The sequence below is a fragment of the Tamandua tetradactyla genome, chromosome 12 (genome assembly GCF_023851605.1).
Source record: "Tamandua tetradactyla isolate mTamTet1 chromosome 12, mTamTet1.pri, whole genome shotgun sequence".
Taxonomy (NCBI): domain Eukaryota; kingdom Metazoa; phylum Chordata; class Mammalia; order Pilosa; family Myrmecophagidae; genus Tamandua; species Tamandua tetradactyla.
In genome coordinates this window covers 57770347-57793670 of record NC_135338.1, presented here as the reverse complement: position 1 = coordinate 57793670, position 23324 = coordinate 57770347, and the positions used below count along the sequence as shown (strand labels likewise).

Genomic DNA, 23324 nt, shown 5'->3' with positions numbered 1-23324 from the left:
TCCAGATTATTCCATTAACTCATACATAATAATTATATAATAATGATTATTAACAAAAGAAAAGCCAACAAGGTAAAGACATATAAAGGCTTAAATGTAATCTTTTATTTTAAAAAGTGAGATACGCTTTTTTAAAACTGCATTTTAGACCAAAAAAAGAGTCAACACGTTTCCTTACCACCAACTTATTACTAACACTGATGATTATGATAACAAGACAAGCTAATAGGAATATTTACTATGCATAAGGCACTAGTCTAAACACTTTACATGTACTGACTCATTCAATCCTCACAAAGTACCTAAGGAGATGGCTAAAAATATTATCTACATTTTAGAGACAAAATAAATCAAGAAACATTCATTCATTACGTAACTTGTTCAAGTCTCATAGCTGAAAAGCAGTGAACCGGAATCTGAATCAGAAAGCCTACTAGCATCCTTGTCCTTAATGTCAATGCTTCCATATTATAATATATTCTATTCACAATATGTTCCATGTTTCAAGAAAAAAAAATTATAAAGTTGAAGCCTGCTGTGCATTCATTTTATTCCCTTCCCCTAACCAAACCCCAACTGTAGAAAGCCAACCATCATCCTGAAAGCAACGATCATTCTCTAACATATACTTCTATTTCATAGTCTCTTCTAAACAATATTGTTTTACAAGTTTTTGAACTTGTAAACTATATGGTACATGTTTCTGCAATGATTTCTTTTTTCACTCAATGTTAATATATGCAGGTCTAAGCATATTTAAGTATTCCATTATAGAAATAAACCATCTATTTTTAAAACCATTAAAAAAAGGTAAATGCTATCTCTGCACTAAAATTCCAATGAGTTCAAAATAAGGGGAAAATTGCTCTAAGATATTCAAAAGCAAGAATGAACATTTGAACAAGGTCCTGCAAAATATTAACTCTAGTTAACCCTAGGGTGGATGCCAGTGACTTTTTTATACTCAAAATTTTTTAAGTTTTAAATAACATGCACATATAATTTTTAAAGTCACCAATACAAGCCATTGTCATTAAACGATTCCCACATAAATTACTTAATCCACATATTATCTGACTAGTTTTGTTTACTTTTTAAAGGAAGGAAAAGTAGAAACTGATGTGGGATTTTTAAATGGATAAGAATAAAAGTCTTTAAAAGAGAATATGATTATATACAAAATATGGATACAAAGCATCACCGCTAATCTCGCTGAAGTGGGTACAAGAAACCTTATTCGGAGCAAGACTTCTCAATACAATTGCTCCATATAACACAGTTTAAAATGCTGTGATCTATTATTCCAAATATGATTTATTAACTGAGTCAAGAATTTGAAATAGTGATAAGCTGGATGCATAAAACATTATGTTAGTAATGCTTCTGTAAGTACTTTCTAAATTTACCTTTTTCTTTTTCTGAAGCACATGATTAGGTAGTAGTTGATGGAGTTGCTTTTTTTTTACATGCATTGCAGCAATTTTCATATCCACCTCAAACATCTTGCTGTTTATTGCTTGCCTATAAACTATACAATTAGGAAATTGTTAAAGAAATAGAAACAATAATAAAAGCAGTTAAACTCAACCAGGAGAAGCTATTCTAAATAGAGACCCTTTTTCAATTAATACTGCCTTATCCGTAAAATCATCAGGTCACATCATACATTGCTTTTACCACAAGATGTACATGAGGAATAAAAGCATAAAGAATATTAATTCTGCCCATGTAACTCTTTAAGAAATTGCAGAATTGGACAAAAAGGGTTTTTAAACCCATATTCTTTTGTGATACCGTATAACCTGGAGTTCTAATCCACATATGTAACATGCAGGAAAATAAAAGCCAAACTCATTAAACTATACCTAAATGACAGCTTTTCTAGAGACTAAAAAAAAAATTTAAGCTAAGTAATGGTATGTTTTCTATTATAGAAAGTGCACAAACAAGAGGTCACAGGAACAAAAGGAAAATGCTAAGAACAAATAAATGCAAATTATTTCAGTTCATAGGGCACCAAAATACAAAAATTCATTCAGTCATACTACAAATTTTTCTTGAGCACCAATAATATACCATGCTGTTCTAGACTAGTGATCAAGAGAAACCAAAATAGCCTCAAAAGAATCCACACCATAAGAAAGAAAATGTAATAAACGGAAAAGAAATCAAATAAGTAAAATATATGACAGAGGGTGTTATGTGCTATGGAGAAAAATGGAGTCAGGAAGAGGACAGGGAGTACAGCCTAAAAAGTGAGATGACATTTTGAGTGGAGGCTAAAATGAAGATGAGGAAGTGAGCTGAGGGTACCTGCTGGAATTGCATTCCAGAGACAGTAAACATCCAGGACAAAATGCCCTGAGGGGGGACATGCCTGGAATGTTTGACATAAAAAGCAAAAGGCCTGTCAGGGAGGGGGAAAAGTAGAGAGTCATAATCCTTTATGTTCAACTTTAAAAAAACCCCAAAAGCTTTCAACACAGAAGTCCTCCCTAAATTTGGCATTTACATTCACCTGGCAACAAAACCTGATCTGACCTATATGTGGCTATTTGGTCTTTTCCTTTTGCCTAATGGTTCCCTAAAGAAATGTTACTGTCTTTGATTACCAAATGCTACTCCAGGCTTCACTGGATATATTATGTAATACAAGGTATATGAACTTAATTACCTTTCTGGCCCAAAGACATATGGTTAAAGGATTGTGGACCTAAAAAAAGGAGATGAGGTCAGAGACATAATGGGAAGATCAGATCAGGTAGAGGTTTGCAAACCACAATGAGGACTTGAACTTTTATTCTAAGTGGAATAAAAGCAAGGAGCTTTTATAAATTTTAAGCAGGTAAGACATGATTTGGCTTAAAAAAATCACTTTGGATACTGGTTATGAGAAGAGAAAGGGTAGAAAGGGAAGATATATGGCAGGTGTAATTCACCAGCAATGATAGTAGTTTGTACCAAGGTTGACAGTTTTGGAATAGTACAAGTGGCAGGAATCTCAATGTATTCTGAAAGCAGAGGCAATGTGATTCGGTAATGGATTGAGATAAGAGTAGGGGAAAAAAGGAGATCTAACTTGAACTAGAAGAACATAGCTGCCAATAATTGAGATAAAAAAGACATGAAACATACAACTTGGAGAAGGGGGAAATGAAGAGTTTGACTCAAAATGTGTTAAATTGGTTTTACTAAAAAATCCCTTATGTATTCCATTAAAATGTTTCAAGATACAGGACAACTAAATATATCTTACCTAAAGTACCTAAAAGTTCTTTCATAATCTTGATGATTCATTAGTACAATTTTTAATAAACAGCTTAACTTGGAGGCAATATATAAAAAAATTTTAGGCTCAAGTATCTCTCCATGACTTGTTAGTGCATAAACAGTTTAAGCTGACTTGAGAATTTTACTTAGGAAAAAACCAACTCAGTGATGCTCAGCAAGTGGAGTATCAGCCTCCAGGTGATATCCTAGAAATCTGGGGTGTTTTTCTAGTCATAATGAGGACGGGTTATTAACGGCTAGGGATATATGTAGATAAGCTACAATGTGAACAGTTCCTCACAATGAAGAATTATTCCACATCCTAACTACATTCCTAAGGATGAAAAACCTACTTTATAAATTATTTCAACCAAGAACCTAAGTCAATTTTGCATAAAACAATGTATTTTTAATCTAAAATTTCCAAGAATGCAATTACCATGTAATCCAAGAAATCATCTTTTTGTCGTGTTTGAAACTTTTACTCTGACCATGCTACCAATGGTAACACTGCTGAAGGTATATGAAACAGTATACCACCCCAACAGTTGGAATTCACAGAAGTGCTCTGCCAGTGATTTCACATAAGTTACAATTACCTGACTACTTACATATGTCTTCTACTGTCACTGCATCCGATTACATAATGAAACTATTTTCCTTTTATTTCACCTTTATATTAGTGCATGATTTTGCATTTAGAATTGTTCATTCATATACAGAAATAATTATTTACAGCATCATAATTATCAAATGAAAGCTTCTTACCATAGCACCTAAACCTAGGAAATTGATTTTTAATTGAAACATACTATAAAAATTTAATCTAAGTTCTACTTAAAGATCTAGCATCACTCAATTTCCTTAATTCATTGTATATGACTATGAACTAGAAGTCACCTATTTCATGTTTAAAAAGTTAATCAAATTGTATCAATTATTTTTTCTCTCTCTGTACGCAGGCAAAAAACAAATGTGAAATCTGAATATGCTCTGGGAAAACTGGTTAACCTAGCTAAAAAAGCCAACGGCTGGTATTTTTAAAAATTGAGGTAGGGGTGGGGAAGGAATATCTGAAAGAGAATAGAATAAACCCTTAAGATACACAGTTGTCCCTATGCATATTTACCATTTCCTTAAAAGTTGTGTATACTCAGTTTTGATAGTTAATCAAATGGTATTTAAGATAGCGTTAAATATTTAGAATTTAAGAAACTCTGATATCTATTATTTATTGATTTTTTTCTTTCCTTGCTTTAATTTTAAATTGGTTTATGAAACATATTGTACAAACAGGCTTTACAATGATTACTTATTTTTTTTTAAATATGCCTATGGATAAGTTAACTAAGATACCCATTTTAGGTGTTTAAGATTTTCATATGTAACTGTAAAAATATTTGTATTGTAGGTCATTACTATAACAAGGCAGATAAAAAATTTTTAAGAACTTTCTACTTGACATTTTTAGAACATTCAATTTTGACAGCTGATCAAATGGTATCTAAGTTCGTATTTAATACTTAGAATTTAAGAACTTTGCTATCTGAATTTGTAGATTTTTCCCTTATTGCCTTAATTTTAAATTGGTCTATGAAACTTAACTGTGCAAACACAGGTTTTACAATGATTATGTGGATACTTTCTTTAAATATGCCTATGGATAAGCTAACTAAGATATCCATTTTTGATGGTTCTAGTTGTTTGTTTCCTTAAAAAAAAAAAAAGTTGTATACAGCTTTTGCTAACTACACCCACCATTTGGCCTTTAGTTAAAATGTACTAAAAACATTTCTACAGGTCAATGTGAAATGTAAATCACCCTACTCTCTGCCCATGAATTAACACTTCAATATACACTGGTCATACAGAATAAATTTCTTTCAAGTCATCAGAAGTTCAGCTTCATCAATTTAAAGCGTTCAAGATTTGCAGTCACAACTCATTCATATATTCAGGTTGTTTCCAATTTCATAAACAATGTAGATAAATCAAATTCAAATGTTTTCTACTTAACTTTAAGTTCTACCACTAATAAAGAAAATCATTTATATATTGGACACAAACTTAAACTAGTAACTAATCCAAAACCAATAAAATTATTTTGATAATCAAAGTTTAACAGTCCCAAGTAATCTGAACAGTTACTGCAAATATCCCTCTAGTGTACATTAGGATGAATTCAAATATGCAAGTACACAAATGTTCTGATTACCCAAGAACAGACATACCTGTATCTGTGAAAGACTGAATATCATAGGTGAGATCAACACTGAGGTTTTCAGAGTTTTCTGTTTTTTTAAACACTAACCCAATCACCCACATGGTACGAAATTCTTCCCTGCAAAGTAAGAGCATTACTGTGGTTTATCAGGATTTCACTGAAAATACTGCTATCAATGTGGGTGACAACTTATAGAATGTGGAAAAACTTGAAAATAAATGTACAAGCAACTAAATTCTAAACCTAAACACCATCAAAAATCACTTAAAGCAATGTAAGTGTTGGTGGTGGGGTGGTGTATAGGAATCCTGTATTTTAAGCACAATTGTTCTGTAAAACCAACTTCCCTAATAAAAAATTTTTTTTAAGAACCTCACTTAAAGACTGCCCTGCACACTTGTCCTCTATATTCCAATGACCTATTACTAAGACCCTTAAAAGAATAAAATGAGCCTGTTTTTATTAACAGATTTTCTAAATATGTTTCAGAATCTATCACAAATCAGACTTTTCGGAAGGACATAAGTTTAGATAAAAAGTAAAGACTAATGCTTGGTATAGCACTATTCCAATAACTACTGTGCAAAACAGAGGATTAGAAAGGAATGTTAAGAAGGAATGCAACAGGTAGTTCTGGGACAAATCTTCAGAATGTGAACTCTAGTCAACAGGCATCTCAATATTAGAGATGGTTATCGGAAAAAACGTATTTCAGTGATTTTTTTTTTCAAGAAATAGTCTCTCTCCTTCAGTGTTTCTGATCAAGAAAACCTAGGCTACAAATTCCAAATTAAGGTATTGACTAGTGATCCCAAATATAAAAATTACTTATAAAAGCTTTATAGGTAAAAGTTGAAAAGGGGAAGAGAGAATTAAGTTAAAAGACTTCTTACTTGTCAGGATTTTCTTTGGGAGCTGGAAATGACTGGGGATTCACATGAGCCAGTGTAATAAATTCATTCTTCTCCAAGCTTCCAACCAGGATTCGGATTTTTGATTCGACCAAGCCCACCCTGAACAAATGTCACTTAGTATTACTGAAAGTTTTGATAAACTCAAAAAAAGAATCATAAAATGTGTTTACGTAAAGCAGTAATATAAAGATCACAAAGAACAAGCAAACCCCTATGGGCAGTCTTCTGTCTGAATGCCAAAGATAAAACCAAAGCATTGTGTTCTATCAAAAATTATGAGGCAAAATCAATCAACTTTTCTCCCATAAAAAAAAGAGAACCAAACCACATTCCATTCAAACCAAAAGTGACAAGACATTCCCATATTTTAAAAAGAAACCAAAGCACTTTAGATTTAAGAAGTGTTACATTCATCTGAATATAGCAAAAAAAAAATTAAATTGTATACAGATCCCCTAATTCCTATATTTCCATTACAAGTCACAGAATTTCATTTTCAGACAAATCAATACCAAACTGGATGTTTTAAGGACTTCCTCCCATCTCCTACTGTGTTCTGTGGTTATTTTTTCTGTGAGGTCTAATATTATACTCACCATTCTAGGCGCTGTTTTTCTGTTGGTGCACTTGCTAGAAGTACAATATAATGCCTTTGAAGATAAAGACAACATGCTATTTATTTTATTTAAGTGTTTGTGCTGGATATTAAAACCATAATATAATAAGCGGCCTTATACTTAAAAAAATATCATTAATGTAGCAAGGGAGTTTGGAATCTCAATATACACATAAAAGCATAAGCTCAATTACAAAAGTTTCAAATTACTGGAGAATTTAATTCTGAAAAAAGTGATTTTATAAAATTATAATAAAAAGCGTCTTATCAGGTAGTGCTATACCTCTTTAAAAGTATAAAATCTAACAGCTCAGTGAAATATAATCTATTAAAACAAAAAATTTTAATAAAAATGCACCAGGACTTTGGCTACAAAAATGTTATCACTAACTATAGATACATCAATGACTTCAAAATAGTATCAAATATATCATGCTTTTAAACTCAAACTAAAAGGCAGCAAAAATTAAACTGAATACTGATGTTAGGTCATGTCCTTTTGACAGAACAATTTTCTATGACATAGACACCACTCACATCAGAGAAAAAATTCAATCCCTTCTAAAGAGAAAAGGTAAGTTTTCATTTCAGAAAATACCATTATGTTAAATTATTCTTAAATTTTCTTAAAACAAGCTATCACAACTAAAGGATAAGCTACTACCATAAATCAACTTCATAAGACTGAAAAAGTCCAGCCCAACACACTCTTCTACAGTATCCATTTTAGAAGTATTGGGAGCCAAACTTCTTACCAGTAACTACTTCCAAAAAGCAAAGTGACGTCATTATCTAATGTAAATAGATGCTGGTTGAAAAACAGGAGTGTAACCAGGAACAATCTTTTTTTTTTTTTAGCTCTTCTAAACAGAAACTTTTATGACATCTTCTATCATTACAGATGAGGTTTCTGACCAAAAGCAAAAGTATGACCTTGACCCAGAAAAAAACTAATAACTCTAGTTCAGGTTAGCCAAGAAAAATAAGACATTTAGGTAAAGGACACTGTAGGTTTGACAAGTTTAAACATCTTTTAATCATACTTTCTTAAAAAGCCCATATGATTACTATTTATGCTCACAAAGTATTTGAAAAATAGTCCTGATACTCTGTGGCTATAAACAGGACTTGTATGCATATGTAAAACGGAGTAACAGTACGTGTCAAACTGACAGACCAACTGTGAAGTTCAAATGAGTTAACCTGAGGTATTATTAATCTAAGGCAACAAATGAACATCAAACATGGATAGGTATGTGAATAGTCAGTCCAAATCCATATAGAACAATACTTCCTTTATCAGCTACTCTGTACAGCATTATTTGGAGCACTTCAAATACACAGAGCAGGTATATGGCCTTTTGAGTAAGTAAAAAAGTCACATAAAAGCACTAAAATGTCATACGTTTTATATAAAGAAAAAAAACCAAAACCACAATAGGAACCCTAAAATCTCTTAAATCAAAATCCTAACAAACTCAGTAACCTGATTTTCCAGGTCACTGGGAGATTAAAATGGACAACTGTTTTTAAAAAGGGGCAAGATGGATAGATGGAAAACTCTCTGACAATAGTATAACTTTTTAACAGGAGACGGCAAAGTATAAAAAGCAAGCATGCAAAAAACTCAAAAACACAAAAGTTGTCTGGGATCACCTAGCATAAACAAAAGAGTACCTCACAGTCACTAAATCACTCCTTTACCGAACTTTTGAAATATTATTAATGACCTACCAAAGTCTTCAACAAAAACTTAAATGTTAAATACCTCTATTTATGAAAGCAAAATAATTCATTTGAACATAATTTTGTTGGAAATTAAAAGCTTAGTTGTTCAACTTTCAGTCCTACTGAAATCCAGAGGTGGGAAAAACCTTCTCTGAATACAGTGCATTAAGGCATTCTGTTTACACACAGCCAAAAGTGTTAAATCATTCTAACAAATATTTTATGCTGAGGTTAAATGTCATTTACTCGGCCACACTGAAGCAGATTTGAAGATGGATATAAAATGCAGTAATTTAGTAGATAACGTACAAATATTTTAGTTCAGCTATTAGCAACTGGTTTACAAAACAAAGACTCATCCATCTAAGAAATTAAAAGAAAAATCACAACCTGGTTCTTCTAAAAACACACCTACATTTTATTAAGTTTAAAAACCCAGAACATGTTCAATTCCTAAGGTTCCTATAAAAGTACAGGGATCAAGCAAAAGTACTACTAAATTTAGGCTCCATTATTTTGTGGCAGGACTAAAAAAAGATTCCCTATTTTACCCCTAGAAAGAGCTTAAGTCATCCTTCTAAACATGATCTGTGAATAATCATTCTGCAGAATAAAGTGATCTTCACTCAACACAAGTACATCCCACAAAAAATAAGGTACTCTGTGAACTGCCACTTAAGACTGTTCTGCTTAAAATGCTTAAATGCCTTTATAAAATACTTGAAAGTCTGAATGCAATTCAGTTGTCATTAAGTTTTCCACAAATTTAGAGATTATCATAGCTCCCAATACAAAATTTAACTATGAAAACGCCCCAATAAATTAAAACTTATTTTTAATCTCTCAAGAGCATCTAAATTAATTGCAGTATTACCTGATAACTGTTTAACAATGAACTATTTTGTGAGTTAGGTTTTCCCAGCCATTTCATCTCATTATATTTTACCTTGCTAGATTCTAGCTCGAGCACTTAAAATCTAGCTTTTAGTCAAAACCTAGTGCAATTCTTCTATATTTAAATAAATCAGCAGAGATACAGTTCATTATAAAAAAGTTTTAAAACATGCTCTAAAGTCAAATTATTTTATATACATATTCTTTAATTTTAAATTAATCTTACATCTTCGGGAACATTCTGGGTTTTTTCCCCCATTATCTTCCCTTCTATGTTTCCTGGTGAAATGGGTGCCTGAGGTTAGTATTCACGTTCCCTATGTTTATAATGATTTATTTTATTGCTAGTTAATCATTAAAATGAATACATGAGAAATGTGAAAAATATTTTCTTACAACTACGAATGGTGGCATTTCAATTTCTGGAAGATGACTTGTCTGCTTTTTAAGACAAATTAAATTTCCTCCATGGTACCCTTCCTTCCAAGAATGAGGTATTTTACAATTTCCAATCCTTTCAGCATATGCTTCAAATAAGGCTTCATCAACTTTAATTCGAGGGAAAACCACGTTTTCAAATTTTAGTTCTCCCAATTTCTGAAGTTAAAATTCAAATTTCCTGCTGTAATGCCCCTGATATGTTGCTACTTTCTCAAATCTTAACATGTTTAAAGCTTCTGAATGGCTAAAAGTACAAACTGGCTTCTATCAGAATTCAGAAAAGATAACTTACATCAAATCTTACAACGCAAGCATATATATATATATATATATACATACAGTCTTATTTTACAACGCAAGCATATATATATATATATATATACATACAGTCTTTTACTCAGTCAACTAAAGAACTTTCAAGTACAATTTGGCAAACACTGAAGTATAATTTAAATTTTAAAAGAAAAACTCTCCACACAATTTAAAAAAAAAAAAAAGGCAGCACCTTCAAAGTATCATTAACTTATTCAAACTAAATGACACTATTAAGGTCTTTTCAATTTCAAGATTACTCTTTCTTAAATGTGAGGGAAGCTAAAGTACTTTCAAGAACCTTATTCTACCCATTTCTTTCCCCTATGATGAAGTGACATGGGATAAAGAATGAGCCTAGTTTCATCTTTGCTTCTCAGAAATTAGAGCTCCTGATAGACTTTTCTACAAGATCAATTTCTTTATTCTTAGAAATAAGTATCTCCTTTTTTAATATTATAGCTTAAAAAGTATCAGTGTATGTTTATTAGCTTAAATGTTCAAAGGTACTTCATAGGTTAAAATAAAAAACAAGTTATCTACCAAATGAAAGAAAAGCAAGGGGAATAAGTAATAAAACAAGGGCATTCAATGTTATGCTACTTAAATTTTTACTGACAACACAGTGCTCCCAGAACACAACAATTAAGCTGGCTCTATTACTGCTTTTTCATGCAAAAGATACAGAAACAAAACACAGAGACATCATGAAGGTCATCATTCTTGTTTTTAATTGGGGAAATAGCATAAAGCAATCTTGCTTAGATTATTACAAAACACAACCCAACACAAGATCAAATGGCCAGGAAAGTTTCAAACGCTAAAAAAAGTTTTTAGTGGGACTTTGGCAAATTTTCAGCACAGGGCAAATAAAAGTGCAAGTCCATGGTTTTTAAAAAATAATATTTATTATAACTTACAATTTTCATCAAAACCAATACAATTAATCAGTCTTTTAACCTGTACTAAGCTACTAACCCATTACTAAAAATATCACACCCACTTAGATCCCAAGAAAACTATTTGCAGAAATATTTGAAGGGGTTTTAATAACACTGGGTTTTAGAAAAGGTGTGCCAACAGTGTATATTAACTACTGGAAACATTTAATTGGCTATATGCTGACATTTTATTAGCTTTGTCTGTTATAGAGAATCTTAATGAAAAACCATTTTCTAAAATTGGCTGGAAATACTTGCTTAATAGAAGATACTGACTACAGATTTTAACAGTTCACCCGTTTGCCAAGTATATTATATGGATTTAAGAGCACTGATCACTACTAACGCATGCCAGCAAAACTGATGTTGCTAAAATTTTAGCAGGAGTTAGATCAGTCAGCAAAACGTAGGAGGTAAATAGTATCATGAAAAAGTAAAAGTGGTTTTCTAAAAACAATGCACCCCCTTTGTGACAGGACAGAAAGTTCTAAGAAGTTTAAAGGAAAATTCAAAGCTACATTAGTCTAGCAAGAGGAGATGTCATATATGCTACCATTAAATCATTATCATTTAAGAGAGCAACATGTTCGACATGCCTTAAAATACATACTTGTACTTTTGAAAGAAGTTTGGAGCTTCAAAAAGTTTGGACCACTCTGCCTTACTCAGCAAAATTTCATCTGTGATAGCAAGACCTAAATTAAAGACATATTAAAATGTTTGCATCCTTCTGTCTAACAATCTAGAATTTTTAAAAAATCTTAAAACATACCACATGCATTCACTGTAATCCTAAAAAAAAAAAACCACAATTTTACAAAGAGAAATTTTAATTTATGACTTCAGAGTGTAACATACATACACACTTTTCAAAAAAGCTGGAAGACTTTTTGAGAGCGAGATTTCTGGTAAAGTACCATTATTCTAAAATGCCATGTTCATAGACTTTCCAAAAACTGAAGCAGTACAGTTATCTAAGAAAGAAAAATTTGTTTTGCATGTTATTTCTCACAATTAAAAAAAATTATACAATTAAAAAGCACCTAAAAAAAAGTTTCCTGCTGCACTAAAAGGATAATGTCTCTTGACAACAGAAAAGAATGTAAAACTTCTGAATTTCAAGCTGGTGGATATATACCTAATTCTATGTATTTGACTGCTTTCAGTTAAATCAGTCCTTCCTCAGATTGTTTGGTAATAGCTATCCCTTCAAATTAGCAGTACAACTGGAATTCAAAAAAGGTTATTCCAAAATTATGGGCAGTCTGGTCCAATCATTCTTACATTTCCTTCCCAGAAGTACACACCCTGCTTCTCTCGTATCACCTAGAGGAGTAAAATTATTTTATAATCTTACATGGCACTAGTATGGCACTGAACCAGCTCATAAGGCCTAGCTAAAGATGTGGCTTTAGGCTTTAAGTGCTTCCTAAAGTTCTAACATATACTAAAAAATAAATTGCCTGAAAGGAATCAAACGGAATTTTTCAGGTTAATTCTCATATACTACAATTGATAAATGAACGCCAAAATTCACTTCAGAAAACACTTTCAACTAAAATTACACAGACTACTGGGTTAGAATAGTATTTAAATCCTTCGTGTATAAAGAAGAGCAGAAGGATAAACACTTACCTTGTTTAAACTCCTCAACCATGACCATCCGTGTTGAAACGGACACATTGTACGTGGAGTTCTGCTGTGGGTATGCTGGTGTAATTATAGGCATAAGATGGTACCTATCACTGGGGTTTACCTACATACAACAACAGCCAATCAGTTTCTTCAAGTACATATGCAACAGACACTTGGACTTTTTTTTATCCCTTGTTAAACTGAATCAATGATTAAATTTTTTATTTCATTCATAGCTGGAGTTGAGAAAGAAAAACCATGTAAGGAGACATTGTTTTTACAGGAATTCGTTATAGAATCAGAGTCTTGGCCTGAACTAATGATTTGTTTGAATCTTTTGGGCATGACTGTTTTGGCAACCTTACTAGAAATAGTGTGCCTGCTGAGCAGAGTCCTCCTTTGGCATCTAGTGATATTTAGTTTTTCTTTATTCAACAACAGAAAAGGGATGCAAACAAAGTTACACTTTTGAGAAATATTTTAGAAGATCTTCTGTGTAAAACTTACTTTAAACAAGATGGAAACTTAGTTTTTAATATACACTTAATTTATAAGGAGTATAAGCTTATTACTAATGATGAAACTACATTATCTACATTGATTTCATTCTAAAAGATAATGGCATGTTCAATGAACTGTTGATATTAATCTCTATCACAATAATAATGGCTTATTTCCAAGAAGGATATTTTAAACTCACATCCCTCCAAAATTAAGTGCACTGAGGTTTGGAAAACCTGAAAATATTTTGTTTGATGAAATTCAATAGAACTTAAAACTGACAAAGTATTTATAGGATAGCAAATTAATTTAGAAAAATACAGTATTTCTAAACCTAGAGTCTTACCCAAACTTAAATTTCTAATAAAGTACATGTTGTTTACATTTAAAATGAGTAAGCAATAGTGATAATAATGTCCCAAGAAACAAACTGGAACCTCTTCTTAAACCAAACCATGTTTTCGTAATCTCTGAACATCTAAACCAATTTTTACAATTGTATCATGGTAATTAAAGTGATAATGCTTAGAAGTCATCTGCCACGTGGAAACACTAATCAACAACTTTTCTACAATGACCCAATTTTAACAAAATATTTAGATCAAATAAAAAAATACAGGGATTTTTAGTATCCTTTTATTTTTTTTAAGCACAAATGCCCACACAACTTTGACTTACAAGATAATTCTATATAGAATAAATTGTTAGTGAGAGTGATATTAAAAACTATGTACAATTAAACATGGTTCACAGGGTACATAATTATGCTTCACAAATCATAGGATAGTAATAACTGAGGTAATCTAAAAGAAAGAGTAATATGGATATGTCCACTCATAGGCAAAAGATGGGAAGTCTCCCTGGAGTTTACGCAGATGATTTTTACTTGTTATTGCACAATGTGTATTTGTAGGGGAAAAAATAATACACTAACCCTTGGGTCCCATACAGGCAAATTAAGATTGCATTCTTCAGGCTGTTTCAAAAGCACTGGATTTGGCCATTCCCTGTTTAAAAAGATTGTAGCACTTGATAAGACTATTGGATATTACCATCTACAAGTACTTTGTAAAACATACAGCATTTGTGAATGTGATCCTTCTTCATTCATTTTGCCCTCTTGGTATATATAGTCTGTTATTCCTTTCTGTTGATGTTAAGACTACTCGAAATCATTTTCCTCTAACTGTAATTAACTTAAACCATCTGACGGATTTCTCAAGATGAAGTCAAACATCTCTGGCTCTTAAAGGATTGATAAAGTACTATTTAGATAAAGACGCACTACTGTAGGATATCTGACGTGTTCACCTCTAACAAGAACAGGAAAAATCCCGCTTGAAAGAAAAAATCCTGTCCTTATAATAGTTTCATCCAGAGGCAATTGAGAATTTAAAAAGTTAACTGAGACTATAGACAAAGTGATATACTTAGGTAAATTTTTCTCTACTCATGACCTAAAAGTTATAACATGAATAAGTGTAGCAAAACTCTGTGCCCTGACACATTGTTTTAAAGACACCTCCCTTAATATCTAGGTTGTAACATTAAAAGAAAATCTGGCATTCTTGAGTCAATCTCATTACACCTGATCACATGTTTAACACTATTAAATCTCAAAATTGTAGAATGTATATTGAAATGTGGCACAGTTAACTTATAAATTGTTTCCAATAACTCTTTCATACAATTATTAGGAAAAAAGCAACCATTTTTTTGGAGGGGCAGGAGCTGGCAGGAATTGGCAGGGAGGACTTACATCTCTAAGATAAACGTGATTAAAAACAGGAAACTTCACGTTTTGGCCAAAGTACCTAATAGGAAATGACAGTAATAGCTTCTTTTCTTATACTTTTCTTAAAAGAAATAATGATTGACAAGTGTGTTTATCGTGAAATGTGGAAGCTTAATTTTAAAAGCCTCTCCTGGATTAACGATTAATATTTAAAAGTTAAATTATTCTTAAAAGTCTTTTATATAAATTTACATCTTTAATATTTTACAAAGGAGAAATAAATGAACAGCTGAAAGCAAAAAATAATCACAAAAAACTAATAGTTACAAATTTAGAAGAATTCAAAGAGGGAAAGGCTGTATATATACGTTTTCTCTGAATGTAACTGACTGAATGTAGGTTGTAAAATCCAACCTACTCACTGGATTTTAGCAAACTACGCCTAAAATTCATGGAGATTATTTGGAGGGTAGATTTATGCAAGGAAATACAAACAGCATCTGTCTTACTATTCTGGGAAAGCTAGGGAAAAGGAATGGAGTTTACGTTTGTCATTTTATACACGTGATTTCCCCAGACTACCTAAATGGCTATATCACAAACTAAAATTTGAATCTGAAACCAGCTGCAGAAATGTCATAGAAATAAGACTAAACTTCAGTGTCTACAATCAATTTTATTTTAATATAATCTAAACACATACCATTTAGAAAATACCAAGAAAAATTTATGTACAAGAGTTGATGCTATTGCATTTGGATAAAGCTGGCAAGTTCTTGCTACTAGCATAGCCCAGGAAACACCACCGAGGAAACCTAATATATTGGAATAGATGTTGTGGCCTGTTGATAAGGGAAAAGCAAAAAGATAAGTTAGTGTTGAACTAAAGTTCAAACATCTTAATAAGCTAGCCAACAAATTCTGAACTCACGTTTGGCCCACAGTTTGATAGCTCTCAGAGTTAACCTGAAGTTGTCAATGTTTGGTACTAGATGTAAAATTTCATCGGTTACCCTGCAACCTGATTAACAGGAGTGAAAAAAAACAGAACATTAAATCATCAAAAGTTTAATGATAATATTCTGTTAACTTTTCTGAGATTGATGTCACATTAAATAAGAACTCTTATTTGGTAGAACTGGTAATGTTAATTCATTAAGAGGCAACTAAAGTAAATCTAAATGATTTATCTCCTATCACAAGTACTAAAATAAAGCAAAGAAAATGAATTGTAACCTAACCTAATAATTAAGTTTTTCCCATCCAGGTATACTGAGAAGGGCCTACTCTACTACGTTTCCAAGAATTGTGTCTTCAAGAGCAAGGTAACACACTATGCTAATATAAATTGCTCAAAAGTAACCCTTCTTAACTTAACAGTTGAGAACATTATAAAAAAGATACCAGGATCAAAATTAATTCGAGTTATACAATGAAACACAAGACATCAGCAATAGAGTACAAACTTCAGATAGTCATCTTAATGTTCCAAGAATCATTCATCACAGAAGAAAAGTAGTAATAGTGTCAGATATCAGTAAGTAAAAATTGACTACCAGACATTTCTCTGTATTCTAACTTAACTGTAGTGTAACTACTAAGTAAACTTTACTTGACTCATGGATTGAAAATATGGTTTTAAAAAGATTCAATACAGAACAAGTTAAAAGCTGTTTCATATTTGACAAAAACTACTAAGCAAAAGAAAACAGGTTTTGACATACCATTAAGACTTCTTATGCATCTTATATCTAAATTTTTAAGCAGGCTGTCATCTCGTAGGTCCAAATCTTCTGGAATAGTCTGCAGTGCTAATCTTGCAAACAAAATATCAATCTAAAACAGAAACAAAACTTCCATTCTGTATCTGCCAAGCTATTTTTGAGGCATTTCTATAAAATATCCTTAATTCTTTTTAAAGTCAGGACATTTTTATCATTATGACCATCACAATGGCCTCCAAAAGTCCCAACTGTAATATCATAGGTATTTAAAGCTGATAGTGTTAAAACATGCTAATACACAATGACACTTTATATATACCTATTGCCATTTTAATCATATTTAGTAGTTTAAGTCTGTTAATCGGATCTACTGGATTTATTAAGTTTGCTAAAACCATATACTGAATTACTTAAAAACTACTTTAAAAACTCCATCTGTATGAATTATGGATTATATAGTAAAAGTGCTCAGGTATGAGGTAATTATCCTTAGATTTACAAAAAAAATACCTCTCAGTAAAAAGGAAGTTCCCTTATTTGAAAACTTATATGACCATAAAATTAGTGATTTCTGACACTTAGTTTTGATTAAAAAAAAACAGGAGAAAGCCCCGGCTAAAATGACCAAAGTTAAGGCTATTTTGAATGCTTACACACTTCAAATGATCAAAAAGGAAAGGTGGCAAATTTAGAGCAGATCTAGTAAATTACTTCTGGAGGTATGATTTCATGGTTCCAAAAAGCTGCATATTGTTATCAGCAAGCCTATCTTATAATACCACTTTTTTTTAAAAGCAGTATTTTAAGAGTATGTTACAAAAATGCATTTAAACATACATCTACAGGATGAAAAAGGAAAAAACATATACCGATGCTGAAAGAGTACTTATGGTGTAGGATAAAACTTTCAATGAAACAGATTTCAAAGTACAGTATCTCAACCATGTAGAAAGAATTATAGATTATATACTTATAAAAACAACTCAAAAAGCAATTCAGGGATGACAGTGATTTGGTAAACTGCAAATGAAAAGTTAGGGTTAAATTATTATACAAAATGTTGAAATGTGATAATGGAAAAAAGCACTCTTAAAATAGTATTATTTTATATAATAGTACGGATAAAAAACTTAGCACATTAAGTATTTAAAGTAGCCATCTGATTCTATCATTTCCATCCTGAAAAGTATTACACAGTTGAACTGCCTTCCCATACAGGCAACAAAAATCTCCTTTCTGTCACTAATCTTTTTGGGAAAACAGGGCACACATCATATTACAGTTTGCTTTCATATTTATTTACACATCTTGTCATCTAAGTAAGAACTATGTGGTGACAATCTTTTATCAAATTTAACATTTTATGACCCTTCCAATATCAAAAATTTAGAATTGCCATAGTCCAAACAACCCCAATGAGAGGTATGGAAAGATCAGAGATGATGGTGGAATTATACATAGAAGATAGGACTTAACAAATGAATTATTACACTGATGTCTTTTAGTATCCAGTATTTTAGAGCAGCTAGAAGTAAAAACCTAAAATTGTGAAATCGTAACCCATATCAAAGTCAGAAATATGTTCTACAGCTAACTGTGATGCTGTGGCTTGGAAATTTTTAACTTTTTTGTATGTAGGTTATCGTTCACCCAAAAAAAAAAAAAAAAAAAGGAAAAAAAAGTCGACTGTGATTATAAAAAAAGTATTTAAAGCCCTCTAGCATCCTACAATCTGGAGCAGCTAGAAGGAAAAATATGAGAAGATTGTATGGTAGCCCATGACAAACTCTGGGATCTATTCTGTAACCACTTTTTGGAAAGTGCTTTGAAAATTATTGCTTTTTTACTTCTTTGCTTTGTATGTATGTTATACTATATAATAAAAAAAGTTTTAAAAAATTAACATTTTATGTCTACTTGTCATGATCATTCAACTTTTCATGCAGTTATAGAAACTGCCTCTTTTGCAAAGCAGTGAAGTATTATCCTCCACATTTCCAAAATTTTATAAGCTTCGCTATCACTATCAGTAACTATCTAGAACCATTCCAAATCATTACACAGAAGTAACAATAAAATTGCTTCATTTTCAGCTTTGTTCCAATTATTTTCAATACAAATATAAAAAGCAGCAAGATTTGAACATAGGTATCCCACAGCTCATAAAATCTCTCCCCATCAGAAAATATTTCAACATACATATTTCCAGGCCACAAGTTATTTCCAACTTCTTCAAAATATTTAATGTAACAGAAGTCAAGACAAAGTGTTATTTGCAAAAATATATTATTACTGCTTTAATGCAACCAAAACTACACAAAATTAGCAATGTAGTAGCATTTCATAGCCTTACTGCTTCATTAGTTCTACCTGGTTTTAGCTCCTAATTTCACTTGGCACTTAAGAAACTAAAAATGATATATTACCCAAAGAACAGGCATTAGTCATCTCCATTTAAAAAGTTACTATTACAATCAACTCACTAATTATAAAACTTTAAAATAATTCAAGCCTTTAACCTATTATCAATCGAAATTAGTGACACCACACAGTAAGAACTGTCCATCTGAACTACGGCTTACCTCTATCCCATCAAAACATAGTTTGATAACCGGTACAAATGCCTCTTCAACAGCCTGTAAGAAAAATAAACCAATTCAGTGTCTCTGCATCTACACATTAGTCCTATACTAGTTGTTACTTGTATATCAATGTGATACTTGAAACTCTTTAAACGTAATTTAGCATAATGCCTAACACATAATAGGTTCTTCTCTGTTAACTAGCTCTTTGAATTAGACAAACTTAGATTCAAATCCTTGATTTTTGCCACTCATCTGATGTGTGATGGTAGCCAAATTACTTAGTATTTCTTTTCTATTAGCCTCAGTTTCCTAATTTGTAAACATGAGAATACAGATTTATGATTTTAGCCTTGTTATAAGGAATAAAATATTAATGTATGCATTTAGTGCTCAGAAGGGTCTAGCATATTCCAAGAATTCAATAAATAACAGCTATAACATAAAATTCACTCGGTTGACTAACTTCTGCAACTCCTCCCCCATCACCCCAAATATTTACGCACTCTTAAATCTTTTACTTCTTCCTGTAATTTCAATTTATCATAGAATGAGGTGAAAAAGTCACTTCGATCAACATGTCTTGGTGCAACACACAGCGCATCAATATCGGCACCTAAAAAGAAATTAAGCCCATCAACCACTAATCAATGCTATAAGAAAATTATTTTGCATCCTACTATGGCAGGATTTTATTCTGAGAAACTGTTAACATTTTACTGGTGAGCCTGTAAAGTGCACACACACACACACCCTAAAAAAAAATAATCACTCCCTGTAGCATAGTTTTCATTGATGAAGTATGTTTTTCTGTTATTTTTTTCCTGCAGCAGCCTCTACCCATATTGGCCCAGTAAACCGGGAGTCAGATAAAAGTGACTAGATAAGATTTTTATGGTAATGAGAGGGAATTATTCAAGCACATGCCGAGCATCATAATGTTATTAGTCACAGCCATGTTCATTAAATGTTGACTGTTGCTTATAGGTTCTTTCCTGGCTCACATGAAACCTACAGAATTAACCTTACAGAATAAACTTCAGGAAGGATCACTAACAAGAATCCACACAGGCAGAACATGGTAAGGTATCTGTAATTATTTTAGTGCTTAACAGGGTACACAGGAAAAATACAAAAAGGAAGACTAAAACTGATAGGGAGATATGAATGTGGGATCAGGTTAACAAGGTCATTTTCCTGAAAAAAAAAAAAGGTGGTAGCAGAGGCATGACTCTGAAGTCATATATTGATGAAGGGGAAAGGGGCATGGGGTGCACATCAAAACCAAATGCAGTACTACAGACAATGGCGAAGGATGCCAGAAGGCAGAGAACACTGGAAGATACTTTTTTAAACATAGTTTTTTGTCATGATAGCATTTTTATTGTATATTTATTTGCAAAGGGAAAAAACTACAAGCGTACGTAAGAAAATAGTGACAGTGATTATTAATGGCTTGTTTGCATTCTGCTTAGCTGTGTTTTAAATTTTGTGTAAATAATATAAAAAGTATAGGGGAAAAAAACCCAAAAGATTCACAATTTCTGTTCTGGTTTCTACAGGGATATTTTTCAGGTGGAAGAATTGAGCAGCACTGTCCAATAGAATTCTTGATAATGGGGAAATGTTCTATAGCTGCACTGCCTGACAAACTAGGCACCAGCTGGCTATTGCAGCATATGAAATGTGGCCACATCTATTAAAGAACTGAATTTGTCATTTTACTCACTTAATTTAGTACTGGACAGTGTGGTTACAGAAGAAACTATCAACTTATATCTTTCTTCTTACCAAATTTAGACTCTCTAAAGTTCTCTCTTCCATGCAAACCTTAGCTGTATGGATACACCACAAGCAATTCAGACAGACGCTTCATTATAATTTTTAAGAAATAAAAAAAGAACCCAGCTTAAGGAAAATAAACGATATTTACCTTTTGTGTGTACTCCTAATCTGTAAGATCCAAATGTAAAAATTTTTCCTCCAACATTTTCAATTACAGATTGTGGGAGATTCTATTGAAACAAACAAAAATGGTTATTTCACCAGTAAAGCACAAGGGAAATTATATCAAATGGTACCATACTTTCAAAAAAGAACCTAGATAAGATTTTAGTGTGAAATTATAGAGAACATTCAAACCCTTAAAGCTCTATAAAACACCAGGCCTTCAATTTAACTTGAAATGTAAGCAATTTTCAACTTTAAATAAAAGCATCCTTTAGTGAAGACCCATGTTATTTTGTAAGCTTGCAGTTCCAGAAACTGGTATTCTGGAAAGACTATAGTAAGGAATAGTGCAGGATAAAATCAGGGATTTTATCCATTATGAAGGATGCATAAAATAAATCATAGATGGTATAATTAATAAAAAAGATATTCTGATTGCTTAGAGGAAAAGATTATACTCAATGATTATATCAAATATCACACAATGCATCATAGTATAATCTTACTATATCAAAAGTGATCTTGAAGCCAATACTGTTAAATAATAGTTTTAGTTTTATAGATTCCTGAAAGGTTTGATGGGATGATGTTGAGAAGAACTAAGCTTACTTGTTTTCTTACTCAGAGAGGAAGTTATCAGGAAGATGGAGAAAGAAAAGCACTGAAAACTCATCCTCTTGATCCAAACACTACTACAAAAGTTACCATGCTGGGTACTTTACACCCTTTATCATTAACGATGATGATGTCTGTCCAAACATAAACCAATTTTAATAAATGCTCAATATTTCTCTTCACATTCTAATTCCTCAGTATTGTAAAGTCTCCATTCAATATCAGAACATGTAAGAGACCACCTCTTCTCCTGCCCCCAACCAAAAGATAAAAGAAATGATATAAACTGTTATTTGATATTTCAAAAGATCCTAAAAATAAGTTCTACTTTCCCCTTTTATAACAGCACATTTAATCATCACTTATAGAAAATACATAAACTGTATATGCCATGCTACATTTTTAAAAATAAGAAAGGCCTTTTGCTCTCCGATGTTAAGATATAAAGAAACTCAATTGTAATGCTGGCCTAGTTATTTAAGTTAAGGTAGCAATATATGTGCAGAAATAAGCTTTACAAAGATAATTAGGGAGCAAACTTCTGAAGAAACTGATCTACAGACATCTCAAGTTAATACAGACAAATCTTCTAGACCAGTTCTATTCAACAAAACTTTTTGCAAGGATGGAAATGGTCTATATCTGTGATGTATAATATAGCAGCCACCAGTGACGTGGCTATTACAGAGCACTTAAAATGTGTCTATAATAGAGTAGCCACCAGTGACATGTGGCTATTACAGAGCACTTAAATGTGGCTAGCATGACTGAGGAACTGAAGGTTTCATTTTAGTTATTATAAATTTAAATAGCCACATGTGGCTATAACATTAGCGGTTTTAGACATTGATACGTTCATACTATTACAGTAATTATAACCCAGAAATTAAGATTCTCAATTTAGGGTCATAGAAGAATATTTAATTGCAAAAAAAAAAGCTTAAATTAGAAGGCAAACAAAGCAGACACCAAAAGTAAAATTCAAATTACATGTGATTTTTCCCGCAGATTTTTACACATTAGTTTTAATGATGTATTAAATCAGTGGTTCTCAATTAATTCTCAAAAATTTTGTTCCCCAGAAAAATATTTCCAATTCTGGGGAATTGGGCAATTCCAATTCCCCAGAAATGGCAATTTCTGGAGACATTTTTGGTTATTACAACTTGGTGGTAGGGGGTGCTACTGGCATCTAGTGAATTGAGGCCAGGGATGCTGCTAAACATTCTAAAATGCAGAGGA

The 23324-nt window shown here is 31.9% G+C and overlaps 1 protein-coding gene across 1 annotated transcript in view; it reads right to left on the bottom strand.

Moving 5' to 3' along the window:
• The window catches only part of PAPOLA (poly(A) polymerase alpha), a 76683-nt gene that overhangs the window by 35200 nt on the left and 18159 nt on the right, over positions 1-23324 (bottom strand). Inside the window, exons 4-16 of the mRNA XM_077123484.1 lie at positions 21451-21532; positions 20024-20133; positions 19518-19571; positions 16936-17047; positions 16143-16232; positions 15915-16053; positions 14411-14483; positions 12976-13096; positions 11951-12035; positions 7005-7058; positions 6388-6507; positions 5502-5611; positions 1407-1528 (exon numbers count right to left, since the gene is read on the bottom strand). Of these exons, the coding sequence (XP_076979599.1) occupies positions 1407-1528; positions 5502-5611; positions 6388-6507; positions 7005-7058; positions 11951-12035; positions 12976-13096; positions 14411-14483; positions 15915-16053; positions 16143-16232; positions 16936-17047; positions 19518-19571; positions 20024-20133; positions 21451-21532 (1272 nt within the window). The remainder of the gene's footprint in view (positions 1-1406; positions 1529-5501; positions 5612-6387; positions 6508-7004; positions 7059-11950; positions 12036-12975; positions 13097-14410; positions 14484-15914; positions 16054-16142; positions 16233-16935; positions 17048-19517; positions 19572-20023; positions 20134-21450; positions 21533-23324) is intronic.